At 38.4% G+C, this 15031-nt stretch overlaps 1 protein-coding gene across 2 annotated transcripts in view; it reads right to left on the bottom strand.

Moving 5' to 3' along the window:
- The window catches only part of nell2a (neural EGFL like 2a), a 181241-nt gene that overhangs the window by 100251 nt on the left and 65959 nt on the right, over positions 1 to 15031 (bottom strand). For both annotated transcript variants that reach the window (XM_054776840.1, XM_054776841.1), the window contains exon 12: positions 10131 to 10259. In XM_054776840.1, the coding sequence (XP_054632815.1) occupies positions 10131 to 10259 (129 nt within the window). The remainder of the gene's footprint in view (positions 1 to 10130; positions 10260 to 15031) is intronic.

Here is a 15031-nt window from a genome sequence, read left to right as displayed (position 1 = left end):
AGTAAGGTACACAAAATTACTGTAGTTAATGAGGAATGTACCTACCTAACCTAACCACTACTCACCAGGTCTTCATTAGTTCCTCAGTAACTACTCTACTCATTAGTTCCTCATTAGTTCTTCATTAGTTCCTCATTAGTTCCTCACTAACTACTGTATTTTTTTGTACCTTATTGTAAAGTGTGACTGGCATTTTCACCTATATCACAACGCTGAGATGCAGTTTTTACTGCATCTGAAATATATATATAACTTCTTAGCATATCCACATGTAGGCATGGGCCGGTATGAGATTCTGATGGTATGATAACCTCGGGTAAAAATATCACGGTTTAATGGTTTCCCGGTAGTGCTCTAAAATGTGTTATTTTGAAATCGCTTTATTGAAAAGAGAAAAGAAAGTCAAGTCAAAACTGTCATTTTAAAAACATAACACGATGAAAGTGGAACATATGTATTTACAATAAACAACAAAAATCAACTAAAAATTGGTTAAATATACAAATATTTTCAATTTTTTTTTAAATATTTTTAATATTAAAAATAAATAGTAAATAAAGATAATGCAGTTCTTAATGCAGTCTACTGTGGCTCATCCTGCCACTCAACTCAGTATTTTCTTAGTAAAAAACACAAAAACAAAGCAAAATGCAAATGAGTGCAATCAACTGGCTCAAGGTCACACATAAATATATATATATATATATATATATATATACTTATATATACTTATATATATATATATATATATATATTTTTTTTTAACTCATAATGTTATGTTATTATTTCATAGTGGCAGGTCTCACTTTTCCACAAACTTCCATTTCTGGGTCATGTGACTGTTGTTAACAACTGAGACGTTGCTAAGTGGTTGTTGCTTGTTGTTCAGTGGAGAATAAATGCTTCATACCACGTGTCCTCCACTCCTGTCTCCTTCTCAATCACAACTCCACATTTGGTGACCCTCAACGTGAGTAATACGCCGATCGACAACAGCGTGGCCGTACCGGCGCCGCTCAATGCTAACGAGTCAGCTAAAGACTTTTAGCAACAAATCGAAGCCCAGCTCCGACTGCGAGGAATAACACAGGACGTGACAAAGTATTTCCACGGAGTGGCCGCACTGGACCTCCACTTTCTGTCATATCGTACAAAAAGGTAAGACATACAGTTTTGAAACTGTGACTTCTTCATACTATGGTATACCTTGAAACGGGTAACAAACCAGCCCATGCCTATCTACGTGTGCTGCTTTACAGACAAATCAAATCAAATCAAACCCCCCCCTTAAGTTAGATTCCTCGTCTTGTCTCTGCGCTCATCTAGAAAAATGAAAGCGAGAGATTTCAATCAGGCCCCACTTCCTCCCTGTGATATTTTAGCAAGGTATACTTTCATACAGGACAGCCAGCAATCACCCAGCAAAACACTTGCTGAGAAAGAAATTGTTTTTGCGAGGAACTCCAGTAGAAAATGGAGTCATTCTCCTGTTTTTTTTTTTTTTGTTTGATGCAAACAATCACGGCGAGCCCCGGCAGCCTATTTCAGAGCAGCACTAGGCCGCCTCTTCAGATGAATGGTGCGGGTCTGAAGGCTCATACTGGTAATGGGATGGGTTGCCAGATCTGCACAACAAAGGACTGCTGGAAAAAGAAAACCTCGATGTCGCAGTTTTTAAGGGTAGATAAAACAGAACGCAAACAAGCTGCAAGCGGTCCTTGTTTTCCGGCCTGTCAGTAGGACAAAGAGCCAATTAAAGGCCAAGTTCTCCATGTGGACTCAAGTACTGGGAAAAGCTAAAAGCTGGACATCTGCAGCATGGAAGACAATACACAAAGGCCACAAATAGTGTGATATATATGATAATGATATATGTGATATATATGGTAATATTGAATTACACTATCATTTATTACATTCGTCTCTCACTAAATCACGGTTCGAACATCTCAACCTCACTATATTAAAAATTAACTAAAAAATAACTATATTAACTATATCCAACTATATCCAAAATTAATAAATGATTGATGTTTCGTGGTTAAATACAAAAAATAGGCATATTTAAGCACGTTGTACTTATTCTTGGTCTAAGATTGTAAACAGGTTTTCTGTGCCATAACTACATAAAAATTTATTTTATTTTATTTTCCATCCATCCATCTATTTTCTATGCCGCTTGACCTCACTAGGGTCGCAATTATTTTATCTTCCTTGTCCTGTCCAACCAATGTGGCAAATAGTATTATTGCTCTAGATGCCCTTACACGCTAAACAGATTTGCTCTGCCAGGGAAGAGATATTTTTCTCCTGTTACATACCGTAGTTTGTATTTAACTTGATTTGATTTGTTTTTTAAAATGCATAAATTTATTATTTATTATTATGTGAGGGTTTTTTTGTGGGGTGGGTGAGTGGGTGGGTGTTCCAAGTTAAAAGGGGAAAAAAAACGGAAAATGTGAGCATTCTCACTTTTGCTTGTTTGCTGTATGCATTGTCTCATATCATATTGTTGTTGCCCCCCCCAAAAAAAATCATTCATTCACTCGTACAGTATGTCCTACTGCAACTTTAAGACATAAAATCAATTAAACGCTCTTGGCTTTAATGAAGAACGAGCAGGCAAAATCGCTGGGGGCGGTGGAATGGAAGTATCATGGGTGGTCTGCATGCACTTTAAAATGTTGGTTGGGCTACTCAGCGGTTGGTGTGAAAGTGTGTTTCATTTGTTGTACTGTTGTTTACAATCAACTCGTCAGCGCTATTCGTGCTGACTCAGCAGCTTTGCTCCTTACTGCTATTACAACATTGGTACCGTTGCTGCTGTGTTGCTTAATAAACAAATTGAAGTTGTCATATATAGCAGTGGTCCCCAACCATTTTTGACCCATTTGTGTTCCCACAAATCTCCCGCGGAACGGGGGGGGTCGTACATTACAGTATAGCGATCTAATTTATCTTATTTATTATGTATTGTGTAAAACTAAGACATGAATAACATCACATTAAATGCACAACATGAATGCTGACCCACCATCCACCAGTTCAAGTTCCAGCCAAGTTTTTCCAGAGAGATGATTACATGGCTGTTTGACGTGTGTGGTAAAAGGCAGTGTGCTAGCATGAATTAACTTGAGACAAATGAGCACATTAGCACTCAATAAGTCATCACAACTTACCTTTATGCATTCCCAATAGTATCAGCATTTGACACCAAATATGAGGTGAAAGAAAAATGGTAAAAATACAGTAGTAGTCTATCTGTGCGGCATGAGATCAAGTTAGCACACGCACAATGGACATGCGTCAAGTGAGATGGATGTAACAGAGAGAATCCGGCCACTTTTCAAAATAAAACATCATGGAAATTATTTTTTCTTTCTGTGCGGCCCGGTACCAAATGACCCAAGGCCTGGTACCGGGCCGCAGCCCGGGAGTTGGGGACCTCTGATATATAGCACTGCATCATGCCTTTTCATGTTCGGAAATTACAGCCTCTCTCAAATTATTGTCTCCTTCCAATGCCCATTCGTCTCAATAACAGCATGGCTATAATTAGAGAATTTATGGTAGTTTCCCCAAAAATGATACCCTTCTTTAGCCTTTGCTTCTTTCATAAGCGACAGACCCAATTCCTATCACAGCGATTATACACTACAGAGAGGTACTGCTACAGCTAGGAAGAACAATAAGAAACTTGAGCAGTGTGGAAAACTCCACAAACTGTCTTCAAAATTACCAGCACTGTTACATACTTCAACGAAGCCTTTGCCCTGAAATCTACACATAACACTTTGACACTATTGCATCATGTATAAAAAGCTTTGCTGCTCTTCCTGGATCAAGAAGAGTACTGTGAGAAAAGTTTTTTTTTGCATCATGACCTTTCATGTGCCGCGTAAGAAACAGAAGGGAGAAAACATGCATGCGCGATGACAATGGAACAATATATAGCAGCTTACATAGCTTCTGTGTGTCACAGCGACTATGGTGCCTTTAAGGACCGCCCAACAAAGTGTGAAATCTCAGCATTTGATGAAAAAAAACATTATCAAGCATAAAAACATAAACATGTAAACATTGGGGACTTTTTAAAGGTAGATGTATGGTAGATGTATGCTGTATATTCTTTTAAGATAATTAGCAACTTTTTTCTGAGAAAAAAATGAAATATACATGTTTTGATATACCGTATTTTCACAACCACAAAGCGCACTGTATTAAAAGGCGCAGTCTCAGTTACAGGTGCTATTTTTGGATTTAACACATACACAAGGCGCACCGTACTATTGGGCGCAGGTATGCACGCTAAAACATACCAACTTGATGATCCCACTTGAAATCAGGATGGCCATCACTCAACACAACAGTCTCAGTCATGGTGCACAACTAAAAACATCACACAGCAACGCAAACACAGACAAAACACTACCGCTATTTTTGCAGAACAATAACTAACAACTATGTAGCTCAAACATGTAACTTTAAAAGCATTTGCACCAAAACAATACCACAAAGCACGCTGGGGAACAGGAAGTGCTCCCAGCAGCGCTACAATACGCTAGCATGCTTGCTATTGTATGTTTAGAAAAAGGCAGCAGGAACAAAACTGAGTTCGGTTGTACTTTATTGGAAATATATTATTTAACACTGTACTCGCCATCAAAGACCTCATCTTCTGTGTCCGAAATGAACAACTGAAACTTTTGATCAGCTGATAAACACAGCCTATTTCATTTTAATTGTTGTTTTCAATAAATTACTTTTTCAAAATGCTTTTTGTCTCACTCCCCCTTCTTGTTTTGCATATTGTAGCTCTACTTACATAAAACCTCATTAAGATCCAAATGTGCAAAATGCAAATTTTTCAACTGGTTTTAAGATTTTGATCAGGAATGTATATGTAATTTTTTCTCCAAAAATAATATATATATATATATATATATATATATATATATATATATATATATACTGTATATGTCTGTCTGTCTGTCTGTCTGTCTATCTATCTCTAACTAGCTATCATAGGGGTTACCATTCCACATACCATTCTTACTCAAAGTGATTTTAAAGAAAGAGCTAAAAAAAAACATCACACAGCAACGTAATAGGTAGATAACAACAGACAAGACACTCCCAAGGAATAATGCTGAATAATCAACAACCATGTGAGCTCTAAACATGTAACTTTGCAGCCATTTACAACAACAGTACAGCAAAGCACGCTGGGAAACAGGAAGTGCTGTTGTCAAAACCATATACAGTACGTAGGCGCTGCATCAAGCGCTGAGCCTTACGTCAACTTCGCCGCCATATTGGATGTGGCAAGGCTGTGCTGTAAGTGAATACAAATAAATGTACTTACTTTCATAAAGCACCTTTCTACAAAGAAATGTAATTTGATGCCTCTCGTTTATACATTGACACACGCACTAATATACTGTACTTGGGAAACAGTTAGGCACCAAAAACAATGTACAGTCAAACCTGTCTTGGCGGCCACCTGTATATAACGGCCACCTGCCTATAGCGGCCGCTGAAAAATCCCCCCCAGCAAATTTACATGTTATGGACCCTGTGTATAGCAGTCACCTGTCCAACGTGGCCAGCGGCCACCCATTTTGTCTCCCTTGGTCAATATCTGACTGCATATAGCGGCCAAAATGCCGACTCAAGCAGAAGCTTAATGCACGAAAAAGTTTCGTTTTTTAATCAATGAAGCCGTCGTGTGTAGACTTTAATTACTGAGTCCTAGCTCAGTCACAATCATTCACAAGATCCACACAAACTGTCAGTTGTTCCACATAAAAAAGCCATCTTCTTTTGAGCTTGTTGCAGACAGTGACACCGTTTATTTCCTGGTGTGAGACAATGTGCACTGGTCAATACTGTAATGCCCCTTGTTGTGGGGAAGGAGAGACTCACGTCGCCGATGCACTTTAATGGCTTTATTAACAGTAGTTATAGTAGTTCTTTACAACTTTTATCCGCAGTCCCACAGTGCCCTCTATTGGTCAACATGTAACAGTATAATTATATGTATCTGCAAACACAGCAAGCTTCTAACCACGGACATGTTAATATGTGCGCGCACAAATTCAAAATGGCCACCAACCTGTCTATAACGGCCACCTGCCTATAGCGGCCACTTTTGCCATTTCCCTTTAGTGGCCGCTATAGACAGGTTTGACTGTATTTCATCTTCTCAGATGGCTGAGATAAGAACTTTGTTGATCCCACTCACATAGAGTAGTTTTAATAAAATAAAATAAGAATATAAAATAAGAACATGAAAGTTATCAATCAAAATAATAATCAGCAAATTCATGTATTTTAAACGATAGCCCTTTAACTACACATGAAATTAAATCTTTCCAAAAATAACATAAATCAAGGCACAAGAAACACAAATGTATTACATGAAATATACAATACAATAGTTATCTACTCTACTCAAAGATGGGTGGATTAGCCAACAAAACAACAATACTCATTTAAGAGTATTGTTACTTTACCACAATTTTACTCAAGAAAAAGATATGTGATGTTACACATATCTGTATCGGTATCAGTTGATATTGGAATCGGAAATTGAGAGTTGGACAGTATCGGCATATCGGTTCAGCAAAAAAGCCAATATCGGACATCCCTAGTATATATATATATGTATATCAAATAAACAGAACTGTATATATAATATAATAACTAGAATAATAAAAGAATAATATAACTAGAATAAATTACAATATTAACCAAAAATGTGTGCGGGAATCCACTGTATATACATATAATTTAATATAATTAATATAATTATCACATATAATTCATAATAAAATAATAAATAGTAAAATATAATAAAATATAAAAATAATAATATACAATGTAAATATAATTAAATAATACAAATAATAAAATAATAATCTACCCGGAATACCAAGAAAGTGTTATACAATCTGCTGTGTATGCTTGGGTCCCTTTTTCAGGAGCATTTTGTCTTACATTATTTTATTATTTTACAGGTTTTTACTGAATAAGACACAACAACAAGACTATGTGAACGTCCGTCCTTGTGTACTTCCCCGACGACCTCCTCCACATGCTTTGCAATCATGCAAAAGCACAGCAAAAAAGCGGCACAACACAGCAAAACACAAAAACAAACAGATAAAAACACCCGTATGATATGAAATATGACTTTTTTGCAGACCTTGGTTGGCAAAACCTCGCTTTTCTGACCCTCTCCATCACAAGGCCTCCAGCTAATCTGTACACAAACCCCCACTCTAATTTGTATCTTCCTGGAGATGCAATGACGTCGTCCCCATGATTGCAGTAATGACTCGTATATCACTGGAAAGCACAGAGTCTCTCTCGCTTCAGAAACCGATGGAATTATCTAGTTTCTTTAAGACTTACGGTAAGAGCATTCCAAATCCTACAGCTTCCATACTGAAGGCTTAAAAAATATATTTTTTAAAGAATTAAAAAGGTTTAACGGGCTGTAGTTTGCCTACGCCCGGTACATCACACAGCAATACTATCAAACGTAATCTGTGCAGATAAGTGCTTGAGGTAAGTAGCTGCAGGTTCATCGACCATGGAACAATTAACTGTTATTTGCTAACCCGCCACGTCAATTATGCGCATTTTCACACAACTCCCTCATTATCTCCACAAGACCTATTTCATGTCATATACTTCAACGTGTCCACGCACGCAATGCAGGGAGGAATCAAGACAAGGGTAGCTGTTGAGGTCACGTGTGCGAGGAGCCAAAGCCACTTTGATGCCATGTTTTCTCGTTAATCGCGAAGCAGCGGGTCTTTGCCTTGATGTGATGTTTACGGCATGTTTACGGCAAAAACAAAAGAAAACACAGCATTGCAGATGACATTATTTTTTAATGGCGGGTGCGGTAAATATACACCAAGATGGCGGTGGATGAGAAGCACAGCTGTAAAGGAATTATGAATTGCTAGCAGACTTTGTATAAATGTGGTAATGGCAACATACATGGCACTGATACTTGCAGGTAATCCTGAAGTGTAAAAATAAGTTCACAACTGAAATATTAAGGCACTGAACACGCTCTTGAAATAGTTTCTTAACCGTGATGACAAATGAAACGGGCCTAATCAAAGTCGCATATGCGCAGAAAGCAAAGAGTGTGAAAAGAAGTTAAACACAAATGTATCGCAAAACTAGCTAACAGCTTACAATAACATGTAGACATTGAAAACCAAGTGAAGAGCAGCGATAGAGATGTAATGTTAGACTTAAAAAAAAAACAAGTGAAGGAAAGCGGTAGTGGCGTAATGTTAAAGCAATATTGATGGAACAGTAGACATTGAAAACCAAGCGAAGGGCATTGATAGTGATGAAAAGTTAGACCCGGAATACTAAGTGAATGGCAATGATAGTAACAGGCACTGTAAACCAAACAAAGGGCATACACTGAAACATTAGAAGTTGAAAAACAAGAAAAGGGCAAGAATAGTAATGTAATGTTAGGCACTGTAAACCAAGTGAAGGTCAGCCATAGTGATGTAACATCAGACACTGAAAACCAGCAATGGGTAGCCACAGTGACGTAACATGTGACATTGAAAACCAAGCAAAGGGCAGCCATCGTGATGAATGTCCCAACAACACGGCTGGAGACATCTGTCCCTTCACGGATGCTGGACCATCGCCCACAGCAGAGTGAGGCATAATGCGTGCAAACAAAAAGCTGAGGGGCTCTAAATCACAAATTAATCAACAAGAAGCGAGAGGACAAACGGCGGCCTACTAAAATTCTTTCTGCAAAGCACTAAGCGCGTGTTGCGGGCACAGATAATCAGAGGATTACCGCCTCACCGCCTCAAAAGGATTATGCGATACATGCGCGAGTTCAGCAATAGTCTACTTGTTTTCTCCTTGGGCAAGTGGTGGAGTTATGTGAATTGTTTACTCAAGGCTTAGCATTTCTTTGCTGCAGCTAAAGCAACACCACTGATAAAAACATATTGTTTTAAGTCTTCCATGTACCGAAAGAACGTGTTAGATTGAGTATCGATGGGCAACGATTGAAGATGTTACACATGATGGTGCTTAAAGTGCTCATGACAGTTTTGAAAAAACAATAAGACAAAGAAAGTAGTCACTAAAATAAAGCATTTTCATCATCTGCTGTCATAGATAAATGAACAACTTTGAAATAGAAGTGAAATGAAGTAATGAAGTGGTGATTTTGACATGCCCGCCAGCAAGTGAACCGACGCCATCTTGGCTGTGACGTCACTGCCGGAATACGTTCCGGGAACCAGATTCAAACACTTGCAGTCATGAGCTCACAGCAAAGCCAAGAAAGTGACATATTCACAACAATAGCACAATGATAACATTCACTGATACTGTGTTGTGATAACTATGATATCACACACACAAAAAAATTGCCACAAGAACGTTTTTTTGGCCAGTGACCAGCGATTACTGCTTATTTAGCCCTGGCATGAAACCCCATACTATTATTCGAAGATTCCTAGAATAGCTCTAATACAAAAATATGGATTTGATTTACTTAATGAAACTGAGAGATTGACTGCAACATAGGCGATAGACGAGTGATTGCAATCTATGTTTTGCTAGCAATTCACGTCGAGGACACTTGTGAGTGACACCAGCAACCAGGTGCAAACAAGCACAGCCAAGAACACACGCAAAAAAAGTGACATATTCAGAACAATCGTAACATTCACTATTTTGTGTTGTGAGGAGTATGACATGTTTTACTGGCAGTGATAGCCACAACAGATAGCACATTAGTGCTTAGCTAGCACTCAGCTGGCTACTACGGAGCATATTAGAAATATGAACTGACATACTGCCACCTTGGCATGCTTTTCCACGGTCAAAACTTTTTATTTATCTGCGGGGCAGTATAGTATTTGTCACTGAAGTTTGCCAATCATCTGACGAGGCGAATGGTGTCTTTTAGAAATGTGAACAAGCTTACTCCGTCTCCTCGAGCGTTTCAGCAAAAGCCTTCAACACATTAAGCAGGCATAATATAAAAGAATATATAACAAACACACAGAGAACTGGAGGATAATAACAGGGAATGCATTGTAGTAAACGGGAACTCATACCTTCGCAGTACGCGTTGTCGTCTCGCAAAGGACGGAAACCATCCTTGCAAACACAGCAGTCTCCGGCCTCCAGGTTGACGCAGTCCGAGTGCTCCACACAACCGTGGCCCTCGGAGCAGAAGTCATGACCTGCAAGAAGACAGACACAAAGAAAGACGTTAGATCTATAACCACAGACTTTAAATTCACTAATAATAATTCATATTGCCAACGCTAAATCACGGTTACCGCATTATGACGCACTGATGTCTAACAGCCGTTTTGACGTTCGCAAACGAGTCGATTCTTCTGAATGGCTCTTTTAGTGAACAATGAAAAACGATTTGCAGATAATGAGAATAAAGTGATACTTCCATTTTAATTATGAATCAATCCCAAAAGGTTTGACCAAAATCAAAATGTGGAAAAACCAAGGAAATTTCTCCCATCGGAAATTATGTAACTATGTAATCCGTTACAGACACTCAAAAATTTCCATTTTATCGAGAATAAATATCATTTTACAGTACATACAGAAAACAATATGAAATAATTATAAATGAGGACTGGATAGAAACTTATTGTTGATGCAGACTTCCCGTACATCCCGGCGAGATGGAATTCAATAGTGTTTCTCACCTTTTGTGTCAAATTGCTGCCACTCACAACTTTCTTTGGCCCCCTGGAAGATTATTTAGCAGCCGTACTGCATAAAAAAATGCATGGGCAGTGCTTGTTATGAACAATATTGTACGCAAAATTTTGCGAAAATATTCAACAAAGAACAGATCATACCAAAACTAGATCGTACAAACAAAACGAGGTTTGGCTGTATACAGTAAGACTGGGGTGTCCGAACTTTTTCCAGCGAGGACCACACAGTGAAAAATGAAAGGATTTTCCAAATGCACTAGGTCCCCAACTTACAAACACCCGACTAGCAAATTCGCGGATACAAACACAAGCCGACTGGTTTATATTTTATTTTATTTTGACTTGTAGTCAGTCGCTCAATCAGTATTTATACTGCTACTGTACATGCTTGACCAGTAGAGGGCACTGTGACACTGCTAATGCAGCCTTAGAGCTAATGAACCCAACAGAGGAAGAGTTAGAAGCTGGGGAGATACAGTGTAAAGCTAAATGGAAAGCTAAATGATACAACCCGGACAGAGCGTGTGATTAAAGTTTATGAAGAGTTAATAGGCCTGCTTAATTCTACTCCACCCACAGAACACTACCTCTTTTAGAAGAGTCTAACCACGACGACCATTTGTCCTTTTTTCCAATATCTCCTCCTCCAACTCCACCACAACGACGTATGCTCGACCACTCCTCTTCAAAGGTAAATAACATTTATCATTACGTATTATTATATCATTTTTATTATTGTTTTTTTCATTAATTATCCTTGTTTAATATTACTACTGCATCCAAACTCATATTTACATACATACATACACATATACTGTATATGTATACACGTACATGTAGTACCTATATCATTGGTAGTATTACCTTTTCCCCTACTTAAGAACAATTCGACATAAGAACAGTCGTCTGGAACCAATTGTGTTCGTTAGTTGGGGACTTAGTGTATTTCAAATTTGTTCTTAAATAATCTTCATAAATTTTCTTCTCATAACAAAGTGACTCTTTTTCCCACAATATTTTGACTTTATTTCCGACCTTATTTTTCAAAAATTTTATTAACTTAACTTTAACTTTATTTTGTTTTGTTTGTTTTTCATAACATTGCGCCTTTAAAAAAAAAAAAGCTTTTTTCTTTAATATTTCAATTCTATGCTACTAAAATTACATTATTTTTCCTCATAATATTTTTACTTTATTCTCGTAAAATTACAGCTGTTTTTTCCATTTCAATAGGTTTTTTTTTTTAATTTCCCAACTATTTTAACGTTCTCCTTTTTTCTCATAATTATGACTTTATTCCTATAATATTTTTACTTTATTTTCGCAACTGGTGAGAGGTGGCGAGAAATACTTCAATATGTGCATGGCTCAGATCAAGGGTACCCAAGTGTTACATTTTGGGTAAAATTTCAAACTCGTGGATAGACCTTGGTAATGTTATCAACACAAACTTCAAACATTGCAAAACACACACCCAACATACCAGGTGAAACATTCCCCTGCTGAATGCGTATTTGGCGAATAACCGGCGGAAGGACACAAGTTTTGTTTGGCCCAAGAGGGCACTTTTTAGGGCACTTTTTATTTTCAAATTCAATATTTGCTAGCAATACGCAATTTACGCTGTGAACTCGAAGTGTACGTACATAACGGGCCGGACACAAAATTTGGGTGTGTTAGACTTTTGTTCAAATAATCTTATTTTACTTTTTTATACACAAAAATCACTTTAGTTGCAGAGTTGAGTAATTATTCCATGAATATTTACCATTGTAATCATCATGGGGTTTGTTTTTCCACGGAATTATATTCTTCAAAATTTTCATCGGCAGGCGGACACGAAGGTAATGTACTTTTCACTAATGTTTACACGACAGTTATTTTTTTTTACAATATTGTTTTTAGAATATTTGAATAAAACACATTAGAAACCAATTTCAGACATCATTCTTTAATTCTAAGTAGAAATCATAACAAAATTATCAGAGAAAATATTGTTAATTTCACAACAAAAGTAGACATGATTTACATGTAACATTTCAATGTCCAAATATTTTTACAACATAGCCGTGCTAGCGCAAAATAAAAACATGAACAGGCTTAATTTATGGTTTGGTAAGCTTCGTCACTCTATAAACGTCAGAGTGATAGGGATAGTACACATTGTTAGAACAACAATTTCAAATACTACTCAAGTGAAGTTGAAGACAGCAAAGGGTACCCTTGATCTGAGCCATGCACATATTGAATAAAGCAAAATTTGTGACTTCAAGCTGAAAGCAACTTGGGTTCTGCAGCAGGACAATGATCCAAAACACACCAGCAAGTCCACCTCTGAATGGCTGAAGAAAAACAAAATGAAGACTTTGGAGTGGCCTAGTCCAAGTCCTGACCTGAATCCTATTGAGATGCTGTGGCATGACCTTAAAAAGGCGCTTCATGCTGTCCGGTACAGCGACCGCATTACTGCCGATCCACCTGTCGACCTCACACTCCACCCTGAGACCTGACCCCAAGATACTTGAACTCCTCCACCTGAGGCAAGACCTCACTCCCAATCGGAAGGGTGCAATCCACCCTTTTCCGACTGAGAACCATGCCCTCAGATTTAGAGGTGCTGCATCTCATCCTGGAAGCTTCCCTGTCAGCAGCAAACGCTGAAGGTCACAGCCTGATGAGGCCATCAGGACCACATTGTCTATGAATAGCAGAGCCAAGTTCCAAAGGCCCCCAAATTGGACTCCATCGACTCCTTGGCTGCGCCAATAAATTCTGTCCATAGAAATTATGAACAGAATCGGTGACAGAGGGCAGCCTTGGCGGAGGCCAACGTTCAACAGAAACAGGCTCAACTTACTGCTGGCAATGCGAACCAGGCTCCTGTTTCGGTTGTGCAAGGAACAAACGGCACTATAGTGTGCCACCAATTCCGAACTCCTGGAGCACTACCCACAGGACACCATGAGGGACACAGTCGAATGTCTTTTTCAAGTCCAAAAAGCACATGTAGACCATTGGGCAAACTCCCTTGTACCCTCCAGTACCCTTGCAAGGGTGTAGAGCTGGTCCAGTGCTCCGCAACCAGGACAAAAACCATATTGCACCTCTTGTAGCTGAGCAACGGTCGTACCCTTACCCCTAGCACTCTGAAATGGACTTTCTCAGGGAGGATGAGGAGTGTGATCCCCCTCCGGTCACCCTTCCACCACCCCGGTCTGCCAATCCAGAGGTACTGTTCCTGACTCCCACACAATGTTGAAGGGACGTGTCAACCCAGACAGTCCCTCAACATCCAGGAGAACATCCTTCTTCTTTTATTTCAAAATTATGCTATTAAAATTATGTTATTCCTCAAAATACTACGTTATTCTCGTAAAATGACAACCTTTTCTTGTTAATTGCAACTTTTTTCTCTTAATATTTTGACTATATTCTTCTAAAATTACTGCTGAGTATGCCATTTTTGCTGTTGTATTTTTTTATTTGCTTTGTTTTTCAGCTGTGGGCCACACTTTGGACACCCCTGGTATAAGATATACGAACAAGCCACTTCTTTGTAACGCTTAAAGAATCTGATGTAATCTAAAATGTTTAGAAGAGCTTCCATTGATTTGTTTCTTTGTTAGCCCAGTAATAAATAAATAAATAAATGTTGGTGAAAAGGTGATTTTTTTTTCTGTGAAGAGAATGCCGGCCTTGGGAGTAGGCCAGGCAGCCTTGATGTTGTCGATGCTTTCAAAGATGTATGCTGTCAGGAAATCAAACGTGGAGGGCAAACAATGAGCACATTCAGACACCGGTGAGGATCACATGCTCTCCTACAATGAAAAAGCTCAATAATTTCCAGCCTTTAATCTCTCACAATCCAGCAAGGATTTATTAAAGCAATTGTTGCCTATTTGCTTCCATCCGTAAATAAAAAGGCATAAACCCGATCCAAGGTGCAGTCAAACATCGGCATTTGTACGCCACAGTTTAGGTGTGATTCGTTTTTCGACCAAATTTTGTCTGTTTTGTACAACATTGCACATAACAAACTGTTTGTATCGTTCTGCAAAATCACGTGGCTAAACAAAGCACCATACATGTTGCTGACTCACCACCCGTGCATTTTATTTATTGAGTGCCATTGCTAAGTAACACGCCAGGGGGCCAAATAAATTTGCCAGCAATTTTGGCCAAGAAGGTGAAAAACACTTTTGAATTCACTCAACAATAACTTCCATTTATTCCACGTTGTTTTGTGTTCATATATTGGATGTCTGGAA

This window comes from Dunckerocampus dactyliophorus, chromosome 5 (genome assembly GCF_027744805.1).
Source record: "Dunckerocampus dactyliophorus isolate RoL2022-P2 chromosome 5, RoL_Ddac_1.1, whole genome shotgun sequence".
Classification (NCBI taxonomy): domain Eukaryota; kingdom Metazoa; phylum Chordata; class Actinopteri; order Syngnathiformes; family Syngnathidae; genus Dunckerocampus; species Dunckerocampus dactyliophorus.
The sequence above is the reverse complement of the archived record's forward strand: the minus strand, read 5'-3'. Positions and strand labels throughout refer to the sequence as shown.